At 44.3% G+C, this 26,689-nt stretch overlaps 1 protein-coding gene across 2 annotated transcripts; it reads right to left on the bottom strand.

The window, feature by feature from the left end:
- Window positions 1-10,029: 10,029 nt before the first annotated feature.
- On the bottom strand, window positions 10,030-26,339 carry IL1R2 (interleukin 1 receptor type 2). Of its 2 annotated transcripts, none has more exons than XM_074609486.1 (9): window positions 24,216-24,256; window positions 21,980-22,110; window positions 21,612-21,870; window positions 19,228-19,402; window positions 17,392-17,566; window positions 15,834-15,899; window positions 14,451-14,586; window positions 11,807-11,952; window positions 10,030-10,499 (listed from the first exon to the last, which is right to left on the bottom strand). In XM_074609486.1, exons 1-9 carry the CDS (start codon window positions 24,239-24,241, stop codon window positions 10,372-10,374), a joined length of 1,242 nt encoding a protein of 413 aa, XP_074465587.1. In that variant the 5' UTR covers window positions 24,242-24,256; the 3' UTR covers window positions 10,030-10,371. The 2 variants fall into 2 exon arrangements, with proteins under 2 accessions (XP_074465587.1, XP_074465597.1); XM_074609496.1 differs by lacking the exon at window positions 24,216-24,256 and adding an exon at window positions 26,200-26,339 and having other exon boundaries at window positions 10,229-10,499.
- Between the last annotated feature and the right edge of the window lie 350 nt (window positions 26,340-26,689).

Raw genomic sequence — 26,689 nt, 5'->3', positions numbered from 1 at the left:
ATGTGTGGGTGCTTACTAATGCTGTGTCCATCCTTTGACACCCAGCTGGATCATTAAATTATTTCTTGCAAATGATGCAGCAAAGAAACTTTGAATGGTCAAAGACGGTTAGCTGCGTGTTACTGAATGGGCATCTGGTTGTTAATGTCCCTGACAAACACAAAGACATTGCAGATAAGCAATAGCTCTGAGTACCTTAAGCAAGCTTTCCTGAGATGTTTTTTTTTTTCTTTCTTATTCTGCAGTAGCATATAATCAGTTATTCTGTTATCAAAAAAAAAACCCAATACACACAGAAAAATTTTCATAAGTTTCATCTAGGTGAAAATTAGAACTGTTGGACAACTTCTTTCTTTTCTCCCATCCTGCACTTTTTTGTGTATTCATTATGACGTATAGGAAGTGGTTCCCCAAGCCCATAGAGCAAACATAGCTTTGAAAAACAGGGTTTGAGACCCTGGCTTTAAACTCTGGAGAGCCATAAACTCCAGGTAGTGGGCTGAGGAGACTCAAGCATTCCAGGCAGTGGGTTGAGGAGACTCAAGCATTCCTGATGTTCTGAAATGCTCTCTGGGGCCTGTGAGAGCACAACAAATAACTCAAGTTCATGAGGTCTTTTTTGAAAGAATGTATTAAGCTATTGAATAGTAAGTTGCAAAAGTCTAAAATAGTTCAGAAGGAAGCATATGTCCCTCAGGCTAATGGCATGCCAAACTAAAATATCCAAGCTTTAGTGTTGGGTTTAGTCTAATTGTATTATATCTGTGAATATAAATGTAAGAAAAGTCAATGACTTTTGAATGCAAGGATGTCAAAAGGTAAGCAAACAAATCACACGCAGCAAAAAATAGCTGTGCTGGCTTTAAAATCACCCCTTTCTTCAACGAAAACATGCACACATTAACTATTTTTCCTAAAAGGACAAGTTCAGAACAAGCGGAAAAAGCTGCAACTATGTTAGTCACTTCTTAATAACCTACTGTGTTTCATTAGGAGTCTGGCATTTATTTCACAACCTAAATTTAGCTCTCTCTCACGAACCTGGAGTTATCACTCTTACAGTATTTAAACGACATGAGAAATACAGAAGTTTGAAAAGACAATACTATCAACATCTGCATTTAAAAAAATGCATTAAAAAGGCCTCATCTCACATTATTTTATTGCAATACATAAATACTTTGTGGTCTCTGATCCCATGCATTAAAGCTTTACTCAGCTCACATGGAAAGACTGAATGACGGTATATGACCACAGGCATCCATGAGTTAGTGACATATTTTGGTTGGTGTCAAAAAAAATTATTTCATGTTAGATATATAGTGAGGAGTCACAGGCTCCCACCTTATGAGCTAATCGGAACTGCCTCAGCCCTGAGGAAAACATCCCTGTATTAGGAGCTGAAGTCAAAGTAACAGCATCCAAACACCCACACAGGGAGAGGAACAGCCAGGCCGGGGGTGCTTGTTGGCTTGACATCACCCGTCACTTCGGCTGACCAGGGAAAATAGCCTGAAATGAAGAGAGGGCTGTGCCACGGAGGTACAGGTGTGCGGCTGGTGTAACAGGGCTTTCCCCTTTTTCAGAGGAGGCAGGGTCTGGAAGGCAGGCAGGGTGCCCTAGCTGCCATGAGGAGTGGGATGTCACAGAATGGGAGATAGAGGAGTTGTGCTTCTCCCAAAATAAAAGCCTATTTGTTTCAGCCTACAGAGACGTTATAGTCCAATATGCCTATTTCAGCAGGCCACTTGCTTTTAAATCCTTTTCCTCCCTCTCTGGTGTTTCTTTCAATGATTGAGTGAAACACTTTGTTTTCAAGGGAAAAATTGAGTGCAAAGAATCTCAGGAGCTCCGAAGAGCTGAAGAGAGAGCCTGCAAGTCTGCCAGGTCTTGGGCTATGAGGTCCTGTCTGCGCCGTGCCACAACACCAAGACCTGACATCTCCACTCAGGTCTCCACCCGTTCACCGTGCAGGTCGCTCTGTTTGGTTTTCCACCCCATGCAGGAGGTTGGGTCCCACCATGTGCCCCCTCCCATTTTCCTCTGCCCTGATAGAGCAGAGGAAAGGAAGAGGTGTGAGAAGATGCAGTGGAGTTTTCTTTCTCCCCTTCCTGAGCAAGATGTCTTGGGAAGAGAGGAAGCAGAAGGACTACTGCTTGCAGGTGAGCTGTGCTGGGACCGGTCTCTTTGCTCTCCCTCCCCATCTTTACCTTGATACCAGCCCCCAAGCAAGAGGGAAGGCAAGAGTCTTGCCTGCTTCTGCTGGGTTTTCTGAATGGCTGCTCTTTGGTGGAAGGTGGGTAAACGGGGATAGCATCCACTCAGAGAGGATTTCTACCCCTCGTAGGCTCATCTGCAAGAGTCCTGCACAGAGCTCATCATGTAAGAGTCACACCAGCTCCAGGTGAGGCTTCATGACCCACATGGAAAGCTGCAAACACTGGCAAAGGTAACAGCTGAAGGAAATACATCCACCCCACCACCCTGAGCAGACACATTGTAGAGTTGGTCCCCTTGCATCCACTTTGCAGAAATATATGCTACAAGCATAATAAGTGGAAGGAAGATGGAAAAAAATAAAGTGCTGAAACTGGACCAACTGCCTGAAGGGACAAATTGTGGTTTGCCTGTGCAAACAAGCTGTGGCATGCTCAGACCTCCTCAAAGCATTGCATCATAATAATTTGTTTTTAAGACTAACAAGACTAAAGTCCCGTGATCCACTTTTAAAAATCATTGTACAAGTAGCATTTAATTGGTTTTCTTAATGAAAGAGAACTAGAATGAATGCCAATGTTAAATATTACAAGCACTAAATCTAAACTACAAAGTTGGTGACTGATGTATTTGCAGTCTTAGGCTGCCTCTGGATAACCAGTGTGTCCCATACTGTGTAAACAGTTGATGAAAAACTTGAGTTACTGATTGAAGGAGGGGTGGGGGGATTGCGTTTGGGTAAATCAGCATTCTGCTTTTATAATTAAAGTTTTAAAAAACCCAACATAGAGGCACAGGCACTAATCCTGAAATTTGATCCCATAAATTATAAAGTATTTCTGTCAAGCCTCTAGCAGTTGTGCTTCAGCAGCTGGTTGCTACATCCTAAAGCACTCTTCCAGTTAGTTGCCACTGACACTTACCATTACTGTGCTCTTTTCTCCTTGTCTCTAGTGACCTGACATTCCTGATAGATACCTCGCTCCTGCTGCTTGCTTGCAGTCTGGGAGATCCTACCGGCCTGAGCCAGGAAGCTCCTGGGACCCTCGCTGGGGCAATGTTGCTCCATGGCGCTTCCCAGTGCACAGCCAAGAGCGAATGCCAGGGGAGCAGCTGTTAAACACTAAAATAAACAAGCAGAAAGCAACGTTCATGAGACTGAGTGAAAAAGGACAGAGCAGCATTTAAGGGCCTTCTCCTCCTCCTCCTCTTCTCCGCATTACGCAGGCACTTGGGTGATATGAAGAGCTAACTCTTCTCTTACAACACAGTTTTGTTTAGAGATTGTATCAGTCCTACCAGTAGGAAAGCCAGACCTCATTAAGGGTAATTTTCCAGAGGCGACTGGTGTCTCCCGGCAGAGTTTAAAGCAGATTAGGACTTTGGACAGGTCTACAAAGACATATCCAGCAATTGTGTTCAGTGGTTAATTCTTTTGATCTTCCAGGCCTTGCAAGCTTGAAAGAGTGGTAAATATGGGCACCAGAGATTTAACTGAGGAAATAATAATAACGCAATAATTAAACTCTTATAAGGCATTTTTTATCTGCAGCTGTCCAGCCCTTTTTCAATGGAAATAAAGAGCACAAAGCTAGAGGATGAGATGCAGCCTTGCAGGAAGACCACCTGCCGTCACACACATCAAATCCCTTTCATAGTTGTACCCAGGTCCAGGTTAAGTCATTTCTTTTCCTAGCCATTACTCCTGCTGAGAAGTTCTTTTCAGGACCTCATTGCTGCAGTGATTACCAGCCAACTTAATTTTGGTTATGCATTTTTCATCCTGGTTTCCTTCATTAGTGCAAATAATTACATGCCCTTCCTTTTTTACTCTCCTACTGGATGTGCTTACAGGCAGCTACCATGGCCTGTCTTTGCCTTTCCAGGCAGAAGATAAGATCATATTGCCTGTTCTCACAAGTTCTCCATTACTCAAGTGTCCCTGAAGCACTTCACAACTCTCCCCATGGGAAGCCACGCTCTTCCACTCACCCTTACATTCTCCCAGGCAACCCATGTTTCCTAAATAGCACCAGATCGATATGGTAATAAAAAAAAAAAAAAAAGCTTATACATTCTTTCCTCGCAAGGATCAATCAGTCATACAGCTTTGCCACTCTTAGGTGGAAATGTGAACCTCTGATCTTTCTCTACTGTGCATTTTACTGGCTTAGATCCAGCAGGTAAACTACCCATCAGCTGTGATCAAAGGCAGGGCATATGTTTCTCCCCTGAGCTGGTAGCTCTTCGCTACTCACAAAAAGGAAGCCCTAGTCTCCAGCATCCACAGGCTAGCTGGGTTATGATGATGAGAGCTGAGAAACCACCGTGGCTTGCCCACCGTCTCCGCTGGTGGGTTCTCAAATCAGCGGAAGACCAGCCATGGTTAAGTCCCAGTCAAAAGGAAAAGAGTGGTAGCAACATATTAAGGATACATGTAAAAATACCCTTTAATTACTGAGTTCAGCTGTGTCTCCAACTGGAGAGACACAAGTTACTTGAGAGTCTTCTTTTTGCAAGTAAACAAACACATTATCAACTATTTCCAGTCACAGTCTGGCCTCCCAGAGGCCCCACTTATGACGAAGCGTATTTGGGAGCCAAAGCAAGCAAACAGGATGATTCATTTATCCCACAGCTTAGTAGATGGATGAATCCTCTATAATCAAGGCAAAACAGGACCTCTAAGGCTTTAAACGAATAGTACCATTCAAGCCCCACGAGACAGAAACATTGGTAATACCTCACTGTCCACAAAGAAATCAAAACTTGCATTTCTGTGAAATGTAAGTACATAAAAATGAAGTTCCTGTGGCGCTACTCAACAGATGACAAACCAGTAAAAACAGTGAGAAAGAGAGGACCTTCACTTCTTGTCAGGACTGAGACATTGACTTTTTTAACATGTTACAAAGGAGTTTGCTGTTTCCACCTGAACCTGTCATCAGTTTCTGAGACAATTTAGACTGGTGTGAAAACCTAAAATTGGTAGGAGGGACACACCACTGTAAAAGCCAAACCACACTTTGCAGTAAAAGATTCAGTAATGGATGAAGTTCACGAGTTCTAACAAGTGAGCTTGGATCTATGTGAGTTTTTAAAAGTTTCCCTCTTATTATTAGGTGCCTGGCTCTCCCTGGAGGAACTTGAGGAAGACGGCAACATGTCCTTCTTGAAAACTGACTGGTGCTACATTTTATCTGCTTTATTAAGCTCTTTACATCATGTATACTAACTAATGTGTAGACTGATACAGACTGTAATTTCCAGTGCAATGAACACACTAAACCAGGCTAATGAGTTATATATAAAAATATACATATATATATGTATATATATATATAGTGGTTTTCTTATCAACAGCCTGTGTTTGCCCACTGGCAGCAGACTAGTTTTATGATATTTCATTTGCACATAACAATATTTTTTCCGGTCTGCTGCTGTTGCCCAGCAGTGCCTGCTCGGAGCAGGCGGGCGCTGGCTGCGGTGGGAGCTGAGCTGGCTGAGGGCTGTGGGAGGGCTGGCAGCCCCCGCTGCCCCCTGCATGCGCGAGAGCCCCCCGCTCGCCTGCAGTGGTACAGCAGAGCTCCTCGTGGTCCCAGGGAGACCCTGTGGACTTCAGCCGCATGCACACACAGAGCTCTTTCTTCCTGTAACAGCTCTGGCACTTCATGACTACATGGTCCGTGAGCCACAAACTTTTCACCAACGTTTCATCGGACAGATATTTTCAGCTTGCCTCTTGTGTTGGATTCCTTTGTGCAGGCACAATCCATGCCTTCGTGCCTGCCTCACAACCTCTTACAGTATTTTCGTTTAGCGTGAGCCTGTGTCCTTGCTCTGCATGGGGAGCTGACAGCATTAAAGTCATTCTCCAAGAAAGCCCAGCAGCATTAACTATGTGAAAGGGCTTAAGTCCATTTTTTCCTATAATCCTTCTGATAACCTGAAATCCATTGGTCCACGACCAATCGTTCCTGTAATCCAAGGTGTATTCGTCTCACTTTGTCTTAAACCAGTGGAAAAAGACAGGCACCTCCAGAGGGCAATTCAACCCATCTGTTTTAGGCACTGGAGATAACTCTTTCTGCACTGAGTGGAGAGGAAACATCAACGGTTGGCTTAGACCAGCGGTATTCCTTTTGGCTGGTCGAAGGCTGGATGAGAGGCACTCCACCCGAGGCTATCTTTAGCAGCTCTGAGGTTATAAGTGGACAGGGAGTCAGCTCCAAAACATAAGATCTATTCCTTTCCTTGTTTTGCTCTCCTGGGCCTCTTGCTTTGCAGACTTGAGTCAGAATAATCGTCAAACACTTTCATCAGCTATTCTCGTATTTAAAGCATTATTCCTGGCAATGCTACCTCATGTTTCTTTTCCTCCTGCATGCATAACTTCCCCCCTCCAGCTACTAGAATAAAAAAAAATGTAACCACCTTATCTTGATCTGCCAAGATCAGCTCTGTGCACAGATCGAGTTCTTACTTCCATTTGCTCCCGCATTTATTTAAGGGTTTCACTTGGGAACCAGCAGATCTAATTATCTGGTGCTCTCCAAATTACATCTTTACTTTCTTTTAGGTGCTACTCTGGTCAAATATCAGTTATGCTGCCTGTTCAGATGGAAAGCTGGCATCAAGATCACATATGCTGAGCAAAACAAGAAAATAATTGTTAATTGAACTCATACTTCCTGAAAAGAACTACCGCTGCAGGGACAGGCTCTGCCCTGGATGCTAACTCAAGACACCAGCCTCTTCCCCTCTGTAGGTGTGCTTTTGAAGCTGCTGCAGATGGCTGACTTCTCTGGCAAATGCTATAAACCCACACAGTCCCAGTAATGAGGTGGTCTTGTCCTCCTTACATCATTCATTTTTCTGAAGAGAAATATTCTGGTGCAGAGCCCTGAATCCTTGACGTGAAGTGGCATTCCCTGATACTGCATTTCTTTTCATGTCCAATAATAAACCAGTGCAAGTCAGTCCTCAGTCTCAATTTGCCTTGAGATTCAGGACATTTTCTCCTCAAAGTACATTGAGGCTAATGACTCTGAACATCCCAGGATGGACCTACCTAAAATACAGTGACAAGTGGAGTTCTCTAATTTTGACTAAAAAAAGGAGGAGACAAAAATCTTGCCTTTGGGAAACTGAATAAGACAAACGTCCCCACCTGGGAAGCACATGCTAAATTCACATCCCCACAGTGACAGTCTGTGTTAACCTGCATTTCCAGATGTCCTGGCACAGAACTCAGTGGGGCAACACAATACTCCAACAGCCAGTAGCCAGAGAAAGACCACCCCATACCACCTGCCCAGAGTGAGCCCAAACACTTGGGAGACTGCAGAGCAAGGACAGCCATGAACATGGTGGCAGTCAGGAAAGGAGCTTGGTCCATCAGGGTTTGGCCTCCCTTGGCTGCGAAAAGGCGCAGCCGCAGGGTGAGAGCAGAAGCGTCTGGAGACAGTGTGGGTCACTGCACCCCCAGGGGACTGGCCCCTCCGCAGCAGAGCGCTGGAGAAATCACACCTCTCCAGGAAAGAGCGGCCACCCCCAAAGAGCCATCTCACATCTTTCCCACCCAACTCACACACCAGCACTTTGGTTTGGTTTTTATTTTTTTTCCATCTTTCACATAACATTTTCAAAAACAGTATAGACCATGTTGCCCTTATTTATAACAATACAAATTGATATAAAATATTTACATTATGTAGATCACTTGTTCAAGTCTACCTGAAAAACATTTACACTATTCTAGTCCACTTGAACAAGTCTACCTATTACAACAGCCTTCAGAATATTACTATACCAGCAGTCAGAGAAGCAAATATCACTTCATAAAAGATAAACCTTCGTTTCTTTACATTCCCTTTGTATTCCAGACACCACTGAGTATGTAACATCTGTTCTCTGTACCCTAATTTTTATCTCACATTCACATTTCTTTCTCCTTCTCTAGTTTGGAGGAGGATCTGAGGTATTTAACTGTTTTATGGCACCAATACTCCATATACTAAAAGTTCTACTTCTCTTCCACTGCTTAGTGAAATCCAACCCTGTGCCTACAGCCTCATGTGTTATCACAGTACTCTTGGAGGATACAGATGGACAGGAAGAATAAATCACATTTTGAAAGGTTACACTTATTGGCAAACCTAATTTGTTCTCTAGTTACAGACTAGTAATTGCTTGATAAAAATGAGCATTCCTGATGTATCTAAAATATATTTCACGTTCCTTCCAGCAATGGTCAGTTCATCTATAGTCTTCTTTCTTCAAAGAACAGATATCCAATTGGATTGACTGTTTTTCACACTTGCAGCCACCTTTTTCCCGTCTGCCCATAAAATATATGTGTTCTTCATCATTATCCTTAATATTCTGCACTTGGAAACAGTAAGGTCTGTGGTTGTCTTTGATCGCCATTGACTCAGACTGTGTTAGAAATCTAGTCTCTGTGCCTGTATCTTCACAGCAAAGACTTAGACTATTTAAAGGGATACTTGGGCTTAAATATCATAAAATGTGAAGGTTCTTGCTAATATATTGAAGAGTTTCTTAATTCAAGCCACATCCTAGTCGTTAAAATCCTTCCGGATATTTATTGGGCTAAACTCAGAACCAGCTATTAAGTGGTGGAAAGGAATTAGATTAGGGCCTCTCCCAGATAGATGCAAGTCATTCATTTCCTTAGTTTGTGGAAGCACACGCAGTTCTAACATTCTTACTTTATAATTTGTTTCTTTGGAGCCAACATTTTTCCTGGTTATTTTTTTTCCTACAAAGTTCGAAAAACCTCTGGGCTGACTTACCTGAAAAAAAAAGCTTTATCTTTGGTGTCTGTGAGAGATGTCAGTTATGGGTCTGTAAAAATCTAGACCTTAAGGCTGTGTCTCTTCCCCTCCCATATAAATGAAGTTAATACATATTACATATGATGGAACTATTTCTCGGCTATCATAAGTGTTATCTCTTGGAAGAGGAAGCAACCAAGTAATTTTACTCGTTCTGATCCTCAAACCACAACATGGTCACTAATTATTTTATTGCTCCCTTCTGATTTATGTCAAGACTGGAATCCAGTTCGATTAACCTAACGGGCGGTGTTTTGCATCATGAGTAATCAATTTCCATACTTCAATCTAAAGGACACAAGGTTCCTGAAGCTGTACCAGCTTTACACTGGTGCAGATTCATAGTTTATGGGAATCTAAGCCAGACTTTTATCTTTCATACTCATATCAGAGAGGAGAATCAGGCCAGTCATGAAAGAGTTATAGAGGCACAGAAGGGCAAGACGGTACATTGTTACTGGTAATCTGTCAAATCACTTCCAGGAATAAAAAGTTGTATTAGTCAAATGACTCTCAAAACTCTAAATAATCCCTCCAAATTCTTTTCCTGGCCAAGATAACAACATGTTACAGCTGCCTATGAATCTCTAGCTATGAGATATTGGTAGATAAAACAGAACTGAATTCTCCAATGTAGAATTATCTGTTATGTTGATGCAGTTATTTCTGGGGGAGGGATATTCTGAGACAGTCTGTTTAAGCAAAGAGCAATCCAAATGGTGAAAAAATTAAGATTTTCTGTGGAAAAGTTCATAGATACACAGTTGCCATGACAATTGTATTTGGCTCTGGAAAATGAAAACAAATGACTCATTTTAGACTGAAGTAAGATAAAAGGAGTCTGGATGTATAAGAAAACTGCATTTTCACTCTGGTGTGGAATAGTCCTTCTGTAGCAAGCTTTCTTAGCTTCTTTTTTTAGATATTAGCGTTTTTCTTTTCCTTTTTTTTTTTTAAATAAGACTATTGGCATTAGAAAAAGCGAGAGCACCTCCCTTTCCCTACCCTTCCCATATCCAGGGCACACTCCTGGTATTCTGTGTTCCGAAATTCTACAGATTGCACCCTAGCTGCAAACAAACAGAAGCAGGTTTCCTGCATCTTGGCAGCATAAAAATGCAAACTTGTATTTATAACTTCATCAGATTGTGGAAGTCTTGGAGAAGAGGAAAATAGTTGATATACACCCATCTGCTGGGAAGCAGCATGTCTGGTCCGAACTGTCTCTCTGTCTCTCTCGTGAAAGATAGCCAGGATGATTTTCTGTTCAGTTGGCAGTTGGAGAATAAAGCAGATTTTAAACCTTTGGTATTGCGTATCCTTTATCGGCTCTCCGCTTCCAGCACTTGTGTATGCATATCCCCCCCAGGATCACACCAGCCAATGCGACGGGAATCATTGCAATGTACCAGGACAAGCCAACAGCTGGAAAAGTAAATAAATAAAATATTTTCAAAATAAAAAAAAACCCTCCCAGGAACATAGTTCTCTAAGTTCAAGGAGGAAGAGGAGAAATCACAATAAAAAGGATGTCTGCAAGTTAACCTTCCAGCAGGGCTGATCACCTGCGAAAGGAAGAGGCCTACTGATTGAGCGCTCTGGGAAATGGGTGTATGAAGATGGGAGGAAGAATTGGAAAACAATAGAGGGTGAGAATTTAAAGTTCAATCCTTTTGCACACACATGACTCTTCCCAACCCCTGGTCAGGGCAGCTATGTGCTTTCTGTCTTAATTTGGTGGAAGCAGATACACTCCAAGCAGGAAATAACAGCACTGTGTGGAGAGGGAGTACCTAACAGCTGGTCCACCCTCAGGCTCTGTGAATATTTTCTCATATTTTCTCCTGTAAATCACTGAAGATCAAGCCAAGACTCATCTTCTTCCCAAAATACAGCTAATGTCCAAGACCAGTGTCCATCCGGACCATTTGGTATTATTCCAGCCTATAGTGGTTCATGGATTGCCTCCTGTGTAGTAATACCCGTGTAGCCATGGAAGACAAGGGCAGCACATCATCTAGCAAAGCAAGTACAAATCCCTCATCATAGAATGCTGCATAGTGAGTCACAAGGTATAACTCATAACGAAGACTGTAAATGTTCATGTGCCTTTCTAACACAGTGTGAGCAAGCTTTGGTGATTCATCAACGTCATGCAAAGAAACAATTAGGATTGCTTCACATTGTTTTTACAGCTGGTTCTTGGCCAATGGTCTATCACACTGCAGCATTAATTGCACTGAGCTTAGGCTTTCTCTTCCCATCACTAGGAGCCAAAATAACAACACCCATCATAATTTACACCTCTTGTTATTTTGGCGGCAGTCTGTACACGAGGAGAAGGAACACTCTGATCTTTATTCTGCTATTGTCTTTTTTTTTTTTTGTCAAGTACTTGTTGAGGAACTGGAGGAGATCTGGCCCTGCTGCACCCAGTGGGAATTTGCCAGTAGTCTCACCGGAGCCATCATTTTACAGAGTGTATCTAAATTGGAGCCCTGTCCAATGAACAGGGATGTGAGCACAGATCTTTATCCCTGCAGAAAATGACCCACAGAAAGCGTATTTTGTGAACAGGCTATTCTGAAGTCTACAGGTGAAAGAGGCAACCGGTTTTCCCCCAGGCAATAATTCATCCCAATACTAGCTCTGACGGTATAAAAGGCTTGGATGATAATTTAGCATCAGAATAATGATAACACTTATCCCAAATAAGCATTCAAACTAGTTACCTTCCTGCTTGACCCTTGTTGGCAGTACTTGGTAGCCATATCTGTTCTGGGCCAGACACGTAAAGTCTGTGTAAAAATCCACTTCTTCAACAGAATCAAAAATCAGTGGCACTTCAATGAAGTTTTCACCATTTTCTACAATTTCTCTGGAAGAAAAAGAAAAATTTAATGCTAAATCCTTCTATAAACTGGCTTTTCTGTATTTGATGTGTTCATTCTAACAGCACATTGCAAGAAAATGCATTGGGTATTTGCTCATTTCTGACCTAGCCCCTCAGCACTAGAGGACACTGTGTCTTCCAGCCCAGATGTGCCAGCTATTTGAGTCTCAGAAGTCCGTACCCATCCTGCACTTGTTGAATGTTCCAGGAAAAAAAAGATCTGCATTTGTCTTGCAAAAATAAAGAAAAAGGAAGGAAGAAAGGCGAGCAGAATTCTTTGAGCTCCCTACACAGGGTTGTGGAAGGACCTAATTCCTCCTCTCTGACCATCTATTCATTTCTGAGATTAATTATTACTATTGGCTGGAAGAGGATATATGGGAAACATAACCCTGCAAATGCACCCTCGGCAAACTGAAACACCGTTCCTGTCTATCACGCGCCCAAAGCCAAGAGCTCAATACAAGAAACTGTCTAGGAAGTTTCCAGCTTCCTTCAACCTGATTGTTTCATCAGTCCAACTATTTATAAGTGGTTTTCTAGCTGCAGGCAAACATCGTCTCTTGATATCTTTTAGTCATTGCTGGAGCAGTTGTCCAGCTGCTCTTTGATGATCTGATCATGAGCCTGCTATGCGCTGCGTCGATGGAGTTCCCTGTGAATTCCTCCTGGGACTATACTGCAGGAAGGCAGCAACACAGCAGTGGGTGCTTTGCCAGAGATTTCTGCGAGGAATTTGTTTTCCCGGTGGCATTCAGCCTGTTTTGTCTTGCTGCCATTCTGAAGGCGTCCAGCAGAATTGGGGTGTCTCGCACATTGTGGGCTTCACATGAGCCCTAGCTGGCATGGTCCCTGTCCTCACGCAATTGTATAATGTGTAAAAGTAATAATCACAGAATCGCAGAATGGTAGCGCTTGGAGGGGATCTTCAGAGATCATCTAGTCCAACCCCCCTGCCAGAGCAGGGTCACCTAGAGCAGGTTGCACAGGAACGCGTCCAGGTGGGTTTGGAATGTCTCCACTGACAGAGACTCCACCACCTCTCTGGGCAGCCTGTGCCAGTGCTCTGTTACCACTATCTGATAGAGATAGTAATAACAAAAACAATTTTTAAAGCCCAAGTAAGAAAGTACATGTGCTGCTGTATTCTAAAGCCTGCAGAGACTATAGTCACAGTACATTTTATGGCTCCTGAACACAGCTTTAACGCACTGTCACTTACCCGTGTAAACAACATTATAAATAAATGGTCTCAAATATGCCGTGGAGAATGTGAAAACACATAAGGGCTTGGGCATACAGCTGAGTTACCATGTTGCCTCTAGCAACGGTTACCATGTTGCCTCTAGCAACCTCAGTAACGGTTGTTATCTGGCACCGATGGCCACAAATGGCCAAAACCAGCTCACATCCATTACTGTTAAACACTCTTCTCCCTCAAAATAGGGATGCCACATCCCCAGGCTCTCTTGGAACTGTTCTCTGCCCCATGCTAAATCTAAGGAGCTCTTTGGCAAGGTGCTAGCTGGTGAGTGACCAGTTTAACCATTAATAACTGAAGCAATGTCATCCCAGAGTCCAGGAGCCTCCCTGGCCCCGTCCACCAATAGAGGCAGAGCCACCATGACCCACATGAGGGTGATGATCTTTGTGGACACTCTCAGTTTCATCAAATGAGAGATAAAACATGCCAATCTGGACCTCAACTAAGAGATTCCAGTCGGTAGGTTTACCTCACATTTGCAAAGCACGAGCAGCATCCCTGCACGCAGCGAGTTAGCACTGCTCAGGTGACATGTGATGGGTACAGAAAGTGGATCTTTTCCCTCCTTTCCTAGTGGGAAAAGCCTTGAGGCATGCAGCTATGCGGCAGCCGAGAGAAGGCTCCGCAAGATGGGGAGAGACAATGGATCAGGGCAAGAGGATGTGGGACATCCTGCTTCGTCCTCCCACCAGCATCCCCCCCAGGGCTTCCCTGGCACCAGCCCTAGCTCTCACTGGGCATCTCGGTGAGTCAGTTTAGCTCACTAATGTGGAAAAGAACAACACTTAGGGGGGAAAAACAATGGTATTTTAAAACAAAACAAAAAAATGGATATTTTTCTGCTGTCTTAGCGTGTTCAGAGAACCTCATGAATGCCAGGAGAGGCTGTTGCTGTTTTGCTGGCAAAGAGAGAGATAAGAGAAGCACTGGAAAGGATCAAGACCCCTTGCTTCCCACTGCAGTCAGCTCCTACATCAGTTCAGCTGCCCATGAAAATGTGCTTCAAGTTTAAGCCTCAAAGTTGGGTCATTTGCAGTATACCATGAACAACCATGGGCTTGGGGTTTTTTTGCTTGCCTGTCTGGTTTTTTTTCTCAGCTCTCACCTTAACTTCAGATCTGTCCATATCCCATGTCATTACCTGGCATTCAGCTGCAAGCCCCTGTCACCCTGCAGGTTAAAACAACAAGCACAAGGAAACACTTTCAGCCAGACTTACTGTCGTTCCCCCTCTGTAATTCTGCTTTGCTTGTAAACCACATCGACGGCGGTGTCATTTGCTAGCCATTCCACATCGGTATGGAAGTGGCTGCTCAGTCCAACAAACACTTTGCAGGGGAGAGTCATCTTGGAGCCTGTTGGTAAAAGAAAAATTAAAAACCCCATTTGGATACATATGGAGAACTACTCTTTCTCTTGGTGAAAACCAACACCTCCAGTGGGAGATCAAGTTCCCACACACGTCAAGCACCACTACAGTCAAAACTGAGGTTTGCTTTTGATCCCCTACTCCTTGGCAGCAAGACCCTCCAGTTTGGCAGTCCTTCCCGCTACTAACCAAATCACTTTCCCATTGCAACAGTTAGCAACTCTGGCACTAGACACATTCCTCAGGAGGCAAAACTGTATTCCTGTGGCCTTGCTCCTTCTGACGTATCACAGCCCAAAGGGCAGGGTGTGATTTACCACTCTGGAGCAACTGCATTAACCAGCAGTGTAGGTTCACGCAGAGCTGCTGTGGGCAAGGACATTCAGCTCAAGGTGGGACCTCCAGAGATAAAGCGATCGTGCAAAAACTCATAAATTTGGCTATAATTATTTCAATTCAGAGCTAAAGATAAAGAGCCTCCAGACTGGTGCGCATCTATATTATATGGAAAACACAGGGCTCAATAATGCAATTTTATTATAATATCTGTGCAGATGGTGATAAAAGGGATATAAAACATGCCACAGAGCTACACAGACCCCCCAAAAAATGACGTGGTAGTCCTATGCTGATGGAAAGAGAAGTGGCAGGGAAAACTAAGACATCATAGGACACAGCCGTGTGCATGGCACCCAAGTTAAAAAAGCTTAGTGTAAAACATACCCGGCATTTTCTGGGAAGAGGAAGGGCAACAGAACTTTCATCACAATATAATCTTCAAAGAAAAATGGAGATCCTATCAAGGTACTTTCTAACTAATAACAACTGTCTAGTTCAAACAGTAAAAACCAATGAAAAAATGTCTCCTCCCAAAAGAGCTAGATGGCTCATTCAATGCCACCAGATAACCCGTGCCAATTTGAGGAAATATTGAAAAAGGAAAGTTCTTAGTGAAGGGGGAACTCTGGACAGCTGATCTAATAGTGCAAACATGCTTTTATTGCTTTCTTAGTGGCTAAAATCTACAGCAGTTCTTTCTGCAGCTTCTCCTACATGGAAGATAGCATCTAGTTGTAAATGGTAAGAAGCAAAAACTACTCCAACACTGACCCTCAGCTAATATAGTCAAGATCAAAAGTACTACAACAATTTATGCCAACAAATAACACCACAAGAGGACCTGCTCTACCTTTTCTCTGACTAGATGTTTCCAAAAATAACGTTGTCCCTTACCGAGAGCAGCTGATGTTGTCTTTTGTGTTGGATACACAATTATCGGTGTAATTCTCTTTTCTTGTTCTGGAGGGAGAAAGAGGAAAAGAGAGAGTCAATGCTAGTGCAGGAGAAACTTGTGGGCATTGCCCCAGAACTGGAAATAGAAACGTGCCACTTTGCTCAGCATCTTTCATTTGATTATTAAACTCACTGGCAAAGAGAGAAATTCTAATTTCAAGCCCAGAGATACGTGTTTGAGGAGACAGATAGATAGGATCGAGCTCACATCTTATAGAATCATAGCATCATAGAATGGTTTGCGTTGAAAGGGACCTTAAAAATCATCTAGTTCCAACCCCCCTGCCCTGGGCAGGGACACCTCCCACTAGACCAGGCTGCTCAAAGCCCCATCCAGCCTGGCCTTGAACACTTCCAGGGATGGGGCAGCCACAACCTCCCTGGGCAACCTGTTCCAGTGTCTCAGCACCCTCACAGTAAAGAATTTCTTCCTAATATCCAATCTAAATCTACTCTCCTTCAGTTTGAAACTGTTACCCCTTGTCCTGTCACTACACTCCCTGATAAAGAGTCCTTCCTCATCTCTCCGGTAGGTCCCTTTTAGTTACTGGAAGGCTGCTACAAGGTCACCTTGGAGCCTTCTCTTCTCCAGGCTGAACAACCCCAACTCTCTCAGCCTGTCCTCATAGCACAGGTGCTCCAGCCCTCTGATCATCTTCATGGCCCTCCGTTGGATCCGTTCCAACAGGTCCCTGCCCTTCCTGTGCTGAGGACTCCAGAGCTGGACGCAATACTCCAGGGGGGGTCTCATGAGAGTGGAGTAGTGGGCCAGAATCACCTCCCTCGACCTGCTGGCCACGCTTCTTTCGATGCAGCCCAGGCTGCCGTTGGCTTTCTGGGCTGCGAGCGCACATGGCTGGCTCCTGTTGAGCTGCTCGTCCACCAGCACCCCCAAGTCCTTCTCCTCAGGGCTGCTCTCAAGCCGTTCTCCGCCCAACCTGTATTTGTGCCCGGGATGGCGTGACCCAGGACCCCGCACACCAGACAAGGACATCTTGGTGCTGAAGGCTGCACCATGAGCCCGCACCGCGAGGGCGGGCCAAGGGGAGGGGGGGGCGTGGCCAGTGTGGGCGCGGTTATGGGGCGTGGCCAGAGGCGTGGCGTGGCCGTGCTGGCTCGCGCGGAGCACGCCCGCCCCCTGCTGGCCGCTGCGAGCCGCCGTCACCCGTTCGCCTCAACGGCGGCTTCCCCCCCACCCCACCCCGAGCCAGTACCGAGCGGTTTATTTCCTAATCCCTCTGACGTCATTTGCGGTGTCACCGCCCCCTACGGCATCAATTAGGCGGTTTAACAACCGCAGGCGCTCGCCGCACGGTCGGGCGAAGGGGGGAGCCCAGCCCCGCCGGGGACGCTGTGGGAAACCCGCCCGGGGGCACCCATGGCGGCCCCCTTCCCTCGGCAGCGCTGAGAGGCCGACTACGAGTTCCTCTCCTCAGCTGCCCCAACAGAGAGGAGATTTATCTGAAGTTGCGCGGTGTTTTAAGGGGTGGGTATTTACCGACGGTCTCCAGTCGAATTGTGCGGGTGATTTCGTACATGACGTCTTCATGTGGAAACGGCATCTTGCAGGTGTAGTAGCCAGCGTCCGTTGGTAGCACAGAACGCATGATCAGAGCGGTCGAACCTTTCAGAATTACGAATTTTTTGTTGGCGTCTTCCAAAGGCAGAGCATCCTGGAGAAAGGACGGCAGCTGGTGTTACGGCTCAGATAGGTGTAGCTACGCCATGTGTAACTCCCACGCAAAATTACTTATCCCCATTTCTCTCCTAATAAAAGTTCGCTTATCACTGGGAAATCTGAGCAGTTCCACTTTCCCACCAAAGGGCAAGTTCTTCAAGTGTGTCTCCGCCTCTACAATGCTCTGAGGCACTATATGAAGTGTGAAGAATCGCTATTTTAATCTAGCTATAACCTGCGTGTATAGCTTTTTCAATAAAGTGCACGTTTTAAGATGGAAAAGATATAATAGGCTCTTTTTCTGCATCCTCTTAAGAGTAATCATCTAAGACATTCTTCTAAGACAAAACATTTTAAGTAAGCATGAAGGCTTTCACAACACTATTACTTTCCATACATGACCTCATAAGAGTGATATTCTAAGCCATTCTTCTGAGATAAATATGTTTCAGTAATCGTGCAGATTTTCACAAAACTATTACATGGCCTACATGATCTCATAAACTGTGATAAATTCCTGCTCTGTATGACCAACGCTCTGTTTATACAGGGGTTGGAGCCCTGCTAGGAGCAATGATGGTCCTTCCCCATGAAGTCAGGCTAGATTTTTTTGACAGTCGTAGCTAGAACTATGTTGAGGGGGCAGCCTTTTACTTAAATAATCATAGAATCATAGAATGGCCTAGGTTGGAAGGAAGCTTTCAGATCATCTAGTCCGACCATCAACCTAACTCTGACAAGAACCATCACTAAACCATATCTCTACGCACTAAGTCTACCCGTCTTTTAAATACCTCCAGGGATGGTGCCTCAATCGCTTCCCTGGGCAGCCTGTTCCAATGCTTAATAACCCTTTCAGTGTAAAAATCAGTGGGTTATAGCCTGCTTCTGAAGGGAAACCTGAGCAAAGGCATTTTGCTGGTATGGTACAACATAGGCGCTGCTGCATAAAGCCAGCCTAGGTATTGCATCCTATGGCAAGGATGATAGTTGCGCAAGGCAGAGCATACAATTGTAATGCGAGAGTAAATAAAAGCTAAACCAAAGTATCATGAAAATATAAGAATCCCATGCTATCCAGTGCAAGACTGGACAGCTGAGGATGGCCACATGCGGGATATTTGACCTTACAGGCAAACCCAGGCTTGCCTACTTGAAAAATGATGGACTGGCAAGTTAGGCAAGAGGTCACTATAAGGTTCGTGTGATGGATCTAGTACCTCCAAATGCAGTATTCCAGTTGATTAATGAAAGCTACCCCACCTGTACAGCTCACGTGGGGGAAGCATCACTGGGAGGTCCTACTTTCTGGGATTCACTAGAGGGGCCATAAAAAGAAGCATAACACCAAAGAGAAGGGCCTAATCTGAAGTAGAAAACCCCGGAATCAGGGTAGGTAATGTCTTTAAAAATAGTTACACTGCCTGTTAGAACATATAACATGTGGAACATTTCACCCCATGCTGAGTCCACCCTGGAGAACCTTTCTTACAATATATACATCTGCCCCCAGATTACCCGTATGTTATGCTATAATGTTAAGATGCTCATGACTTTACCAACATGATGTTCAGGAGAAACAGAAAGTGGGGATGTATGTGCCTTTACAAATGGGTCGGGATTAGGCTTTTCACAAAGAAGAGTTGAAAGTCCTACCTTGTACCACTTGAGCTCCAGGCTTGTCCTATTTGGTGTAAAATCCCACAGGTCAGGGCAAACAATCTTCCCAGAGGTGAAAGTGGAGAGGACCTGGAGATAGGCAATCTCCCGAGCAGCTGTTTTCTCCATGACCGTGAGGTGGATGGAAACTTCGGCACAGTAGGAGGAGTTTCTGCAGACAGAGTAGGGAGAGGTGAACACCCACCGGTGACAAGGGGAACTCGAGTGACACCCTGGCTCCATTTCCCTCATTAGCCATTTCTAAGAGGCCAAGTCTGAGATCATACCAGGAGGGACCCTAGAAAATACGTGGTGCTGGGATTTGGCACAACCTAAACATGTTGCTGACACATGTCTGCCTTAGAGCTTCAGTCTTTTCTTTTTTCCTTTTTTTTTTTTTGTACTCCAAGTTTGCTGTGCACCCTCAAGCTAAGGCATTATTTTAATTTTGCAAGGAGAGGGAACATGTCCACCTAAACAGTCGCAGGTGTGTCATGAACCCTCCATCATTTCCTTGAAAGAGATCTTGACTGTGAAAACCCTAATGGTTGGAACCTAAGAATGAAATAAAAAGCTCAAAGCATGCATTAAAATACATCCGCAGTTCTTATTGCACAACCAGCAGGCATTTCTTAAGTACATATTATTTTGCGTAGAAAAGGAAGCATTCCTGCTCTGAAAGTTTTACAAAAATTACAAAAAACTTTTCTTTCTGGCCCTAAGTGATAATCGCTTCCAGTCCCAAAGAGGACCAAAGTGGGGGAAATAGGTGATTAAACTATGTCCTTTTTGACCTCTGAAAGCCTGCCTTGGAGATGCCTCCACCCAGGGCAGCGCCTGACCCCTGCGGGGGCCAGTGAAGCCAGGGGGCGTTCAGCCTGTGACCCACTGACCCACTAGAGAACATCTGGGGGCCGCAGGCAGATGGGCTCACACTACTGCTAGAGCACTGTGGTGGGCTGTCTCCTACAGGTCAGACGTCGAAATCCCAAATACTTGCCCAACAGAAGCAGAGACCTGTAATTATTTGCTTCTACCCTCATTTTATAAGATGTTGAAAAAAAAGTCATGGTTTCCCTGTGGGATGGTTTGCAAAGGAAATACAATTTGGGTTTAGTTTATTAATCCTGTAATAATGTTAGCAATGAAGCTAGGTACTTGGTTCTTGCATATCTTTTTTAAACAGGTTTCACAGCATTTTGCTATAGCTGTCGGTAACACTGCCACGGTGTTATAGGTCAAGGAACTCAGGCAGAATAGTCCAGAAATAGTCCAGAAAGGGGATTTAGAAACACCCTTCAAGGTCTCGTGTAACTACTCTGTGCTCTAGGACAATATTTGCAACCTTTTGTTATTCTGGCCTCACTATTGAAGTCCTCTCTTCTGCCCCAGCGCTGCAATCACTGCTAAGACACGTGTAAAGGCCAATCTAATATGCTGAGCATGATTTGTTAACTTGGGTTCTGCCTGTCTATCCCTTCTACTGGTGATACATGTCACTCGCAAGATGTGCCTTGCCAGCAAGGAAACTGCGCTCTACACAGGCAGCTCCAGGGATGCAGAGATTTGTTTTCCACTATAGACCCCAGAAATGGGAGGCTGGCTGGACAGAGGAGCTGGCAGGAGACAAAGACCTGGGATACCTTCTGGGGTTCAGGGTCTAATGGTGATGGGTGGTTTTGCCTTCCTCCGTTCCAGACCCTGATACCTCATTTGAAACTGTACAAGGGGCTGTCAGATTGTAAACACTCAGAAAAAAATGACCAGTAAGGCTGAAAAAAGCCATGGCTCAAGTCTCAACCTGCTGCAATATGATAAATCTGGTACCAGTCTAGTAAATACGCATCAGGTCTCATGAAAGATCTTCCAGCAATATCAAGGCAATCCAATTCTGGTTTAGAATGTGAAGCAGAAGAAAAGCAAAGATTAGGGATAAGGAAGAAGGAAGCCACGCCAGAGCCATGGTGCCTTGCTATATGCTTCGTAAGGCAATCTGAAGCGCAGACAAGGCTATTTGCTTCTCTGGAGCCATAACACGAGGGCTGTGTTCTGCAGAATCCCCTGTCTGCAGCACATCCCTACTCACCACAGCCCTGTGGTGAGCTCCTAAATAAGCTAGAACAAACCCTCTGTACATTATTTCCTCATGAGATCGTAGCTAGAGCAGCAATACTGTGTCATGATTTAACCAAATTTCAGTGTATATATCTACAGGAGACAGACAATGCATTTAAGAGTTCTGACTTTCAACATTTTTTTCTCTAATAAAGCCGTCAAGGAATCAGTCTCATCCAGACACGCAATGAACATAACTGGAGTTTAGAATCAAGCTAATGTATTTTAGACAGTCATCTTGTCTGGATTTTCTTTGAAATACCCACCTTCTGGTGCAGACATATACTCCTGAGTCTTCTAGCATTGCTGGTAAAAACCAGAGTGCATCTCCTTTTGCCCAGATTCTTGGATCTTCATCTCTTCCTGATATCATGGTTTTTGAACCGTTTTTATACCATGTGATATTAGGGGTCAAGGCAGAAAAATCCAAATGTTTGTATCTGGGGGAAGGGCATTTCAGAACCACAGGTTCCCCATGCAGTTCATAGTAGTGTTTGAAAAACACGGTGTGATCTGGGCAGTTTTCTATATAAATCAGAGATATTTTTACATTACTGTCAGCAGGGCACATTGAAAAGAAGGGAGAGGGAGACAGGGGGGAAAAAAAAAAAAAAGACAAAAAGCATGCCCTTACCTGTGCTTTTGACTTGCTGGAGTCTGAAAGCGGAGGTGCCCGCTGTGCACGTCACCAGGACAAAGAAGAGCCCACGCATTTTTTCCCAGAGGAAAGCAGAAGGAGACAGCTGAGGGGAAGAGTCTTGAAATCTACAGGGAAGTTTATTACAAGACAGAAAACATAATGAAAATAATCAATGTTAACTGAAGAGTTAACTGCTCTTTTTCTCGCTCCAAACCTGGTGAGCTTTGGTTCATCCTGCGTGAGCAGAAAGGCTTCTTCATCCCTAGTTTATGGGGCCTGACTTGTGGAATAACTTTGTGGCTTGGCCCAAAACATCGCTTCTGTCCCTTTCCTTTCACTCTAGGAGATGGAAACAACATACCACAAGAAGCTGCTGTCCCCCCGGCTTTTCCATGCGACAGCTATGGGTGGAAAAATCTAGCTCCGCTTATTTTGCAATAAGATGTGACTGAGACGCGGGTCGGGGGTTTCGAGTTAGCTGCAGTGTAGATAACTTGGGTGAACACAGGAGCAAAGATGCAACAGAATAGACTTTCGCTCCTTCAGCAGTCACTTCAGGTGTCTCCCAAGGTTGTATGGACCTCATTAAACCCTGTGTCACTTTCTCTTCCCCACTGAGGCCGGCTAGCATAGATCGGGCTGCAGGCAAGGTTCCTGCTATAGCCAGAGCCAAGCTCTCAAAGTCTCCGACAAATGTTTCTCTTGGGACAAAAATCTTTGATTCCCACGTGTCCCGGTTTGAGCGACGCAGGGTTAATTTCTCTTTCAGAAATTTCACTTTTCAGTAAGGTCTCTTCTAATGACAGGAAAAACTGCATTTTTAGAAGACCCTAGTGTCTGAATTTGTGAAAATCTTTACTTTATAGCCAGCTATGGCATGCGGGTTTCAAGGTCTCAGTGTTTTCAAGCTAGCACAGCTTCCTACTGATATAATTGGCTGAGTATAATCCTCGTATATTTTATATAGGTATCAGGATCAATATAGGTTCTTTAGTATTGTTAATGTTAATTATTTAGAAATATTCTATTAAATCTGTTTATATTTCAACCCTTGGGTTTTCTTTTTTCCTGATTCCCCTTCCCAGATGGGAAGGGGTCATCGGGTGATAAAATAATTTTCTAAACGACAATAAATTGTTTCCGGTTCTTCAAACCACAATGCATGCGCATGTCATGCACACCCACCTTGCTGGCGGTGCGCAAGTGAGTTTTCAGCATGGACGCTATTACAATCTGTGCTAAAAAAAGATGAGGAAAGCCCTGAACAACTTGTCCTAAATATCAGACACTAAGGGAAAACGAAACTATCCACTGCCGGTCATTCGTAAATTGTCACCCGTATTGGCCTGGCATGGGCAAGGCAACTTCTGCGCACATCACTGAATGCTTCCTGGTCTGCCATGAGGTTCCAGCTGCTGCTACTTAGTTGATTGATTTTGTGTTATCTCAGTGTACCACAGTCAAAAATACACAAAACATGCTATATGTGGGCACCAGTTTATGCTCTATGTAAGGTATTTATGTGCAAGGCAGTACATACATGCATGTGATACATACTATTTCCATTTTACATACATAAATACAAATTGCATGTGTTTAGCATTAGCCTAACACTGTAATTGTCCCGTAGGATGAATATTAAATGACAACTGCTTCAAATTGTATCCAAAAAGCAAAAATATATTTCTACCGCTATAATGCATCATATTCATAGGTACTCACCTTCAGGCATCTTCTGTGTATCCCATCATGCTCATATTTATAATGCGGCTTTAATACAAATTTCTCCCCGTTCTAGTAGCTATATTTGTCTGACAAGTGATAGTTTGACTATAATAAACGATTTCCAACTTATTGTCATCTCTACACCACCACAAAGCCAACCTCTTGCTCAATAATACTGTTTCATAACCCCGGGTCGTCTCCTATACCTCTAGATCTGCAAAGCTTTCCAGGGCATTGGCATGGAGCTGTAGCCCCTCTCAGGGCTGCATCTGGACCAGGTGCTCGTGGCTTTGTCTGCAGCATTAACAAGCCATGGTTCACAGTAATACCCTCTAACAGGGGACTTTCTCTCTTGTTACATCCCTTGCCTGATGAAAATACTTGGTTATTTTTTTCAGAGCTTTACGGTCCCTTTGGTTTAGTATCTAGCAATCTCCATAAGCCCTACACGACCCGAGGGGTTAAGGGAGATTTTCATTCCCAAATTTCCATCAGATTCACTTACCTGTGGTTCTGCAGTCTTTCAGCCATTAGCTTCTCATGAAAAGATTTAAAATTGAAAATCACCAGTGAGGACGTTATATAGGGTTTAGCTCAACCCACAGAGGAAATTTGTCTCTCATTGCCCAATCAGATTTGTGTCAGAACCAAATGACATTTTAGACCCACCTTTCTTTCCTTCCGTAGAGTGAGGATGAGAGAAAGAGACACAGAGAGAGGGAAAAAAATATGTATTTGGATTTCACAAAAAAGGGGAAGTGACCGCTAAATATATGACTAAATTTCCCTTTTTCTGACGAATGGTGGTTTGCACACACTCATGTCCTCACATGACTATTTCACGCTCTACCTCAAATAAAAAATTCTCATGGGTAACAAAAGGTGTCCTGCAGCATAGTCAGCAGCTAAATAATTGCAATCCTCACACAATGTGGTTTAGCAAGTTCTTCGTGGACAACATAAATCTTTTGTGATTTCCCAGATCACTTGTGAATCACAAATGGGTTGATTCCCCTTTCCTTCCATAACATCCGTCTTAGTGTCACAGCTTACACTATGGCTCTCTTTGCAATGGAATATAAAGAATTAACAGATATAAGCACGTTATGGCATCCAGGCTCATGAGCTGAAGGGGTAAGAAATGGGTTATGAATTACAGCAAAGTTATAGCAACGTTGGCCTCCACCTGTTTAGAAGAGGGCAATCTAGCGGAGGACTTCAGTCTGGAACTGGACGACAAGCCAATTATTCCTGTGCCTTGTCCTGACATGTGATGCCTCCTGCGGGCAACCCTGAATTTCTTACTTGATCCCTCAAAGTCTCTTGATCCCTCAAAGTCTCTTGATCCCTCAGGGAGCACTGTCCTGCGCTGCCTCATTGCTAGCCCAGGAAGGCAACATGTGGTGACGGGCTCAGGCCTCCTGGGCCTGGAGTCAGCACACAGGTCTCTGCTAGCAGACCTCCATAAGATGTCCTCCCCTCCCCAGACTTCGTACACCTCAGCTGAGCAGCCCCGGTCTGGAGCACCAGGATCCTAGCCTGAGGCTCAGGCTTTGAGGTGCTCTCACTAACCAAATAATGAGAAAGCAATAAAAACAACATACCTGTTTATAGCAGTAAGCATGTAAGAACCGTTTTTTATTCAGCCCTAATGTAATTCATTAACTCATCCTTTAACTAATATCAGCCTCAGTTATACTGGAGCTCACAGAATATTGTTTGAGAGGAAAATTTTTGAGACCATGCTGCCATCTATTATGGAGAGAAGAAACGTTTAGATGATAACATCTATTAATATACTGCAATCTTTGGGGATGCGTCATGTGCTTGGGTTGTGCATATTCATTTGTGCAGGCAAAATATCCACCATATTACAGCAACTTCAGTAAATAAAAAGAAAAAAATCACAAAGCCCCGTATTTCAATCTGTAATGGTCTTTGCAGTTTCTACATCCTGATCAATGCAGTCGTTGCAAGGGTCTCTACAGCTATCAGCCCCACACGTGCCTGACTGTCTTTCCCTAAGCAGTCCTATTATCCATAAACCTGAAAGGCTAACACACCTAAAGTTAGTTACTGCCCTGTAGTGCTCCATCTTCTTGGTGAAAAGAAAGAACTCATCTCCATTGATGATGAACTCCCACATTTGGGCTACGAAACAACTGGTCTTGCTTCCTGGAACCCCCGCACCGCATTCTGAGAATCTCGCCTAATGAATTGTAAAATTATTTCAGTCCTTCCCTTTTCAGTTCACTGTACGGCAAACAGACAAAAGGGCTGTCAGACTGGGCGACCTATTTTATATTACATCTAAGTTCAGGCTATTACTATAATGAGTGATTTATGCAATAAAGGTGGGAGTCTCTAATGGTAACCCTGGTCACAAAAGCCAGGCAAGTTCCCAGCAAATAACCCAGACGTTTACCAGACTCAAAAAGAGCAAAACTGCAGGAAATGAGGTTTGGTGTCTTTGGAAAGATTGTACCTACCAACGGCTGCAAACACATTCATTGCATTCACAGAGTAAATCCATCCCCCAGCAAGCTGTTCAATGAGCAGCAGAACTGGCATCACCTGCTTTTCTGGAGATTTGTGCCCCTTGCCCTTATCACACACACATGCACCCCTCCTCTGCAGACACTTCAGTTCTCCCCTCATGGCCTTCCCTCACCACACTCCTGCCCTTTCCTTCCCCCCACTTTATGTCCTCTGCTCCCACCTCACCCGTGACCCATTTGGCTAGGCCAGGTGCAGCACATCCTTGGGCTCGCTCGCAGCTACATCAGTGCTGACTCGTCAGCTTCTCATTGCCCATCACCATGGGTAAGGACTGTGCTCTGCCTGCCTGTGAGGCAATGCTTTGGGTTTCCCATCTCAACACACCACCAGTGACCAGCTTTCCTCACGCTACTGCAGCTCCGGACCCTTTGAAAACACAGCCCCTTGGAAAATACAGCTGAAGGAGCCTAAAGGGTTCAA

This window comes from Larus michahellis, chromosome 1, assembly GCF_964199755.1.
Source record: "Larus michahellis chromosome 1, bLarMic1.1, whole genome shotgun sequence".
Lineage (NCBI taxonomy): Eukaryota > Metazoa > Chordata > Aves > Charadriiformes > Laridae > Larus > Larus michahellis.
This window is presented reverse-complemented; position numbering and strand designations above follow the sequence as displayed.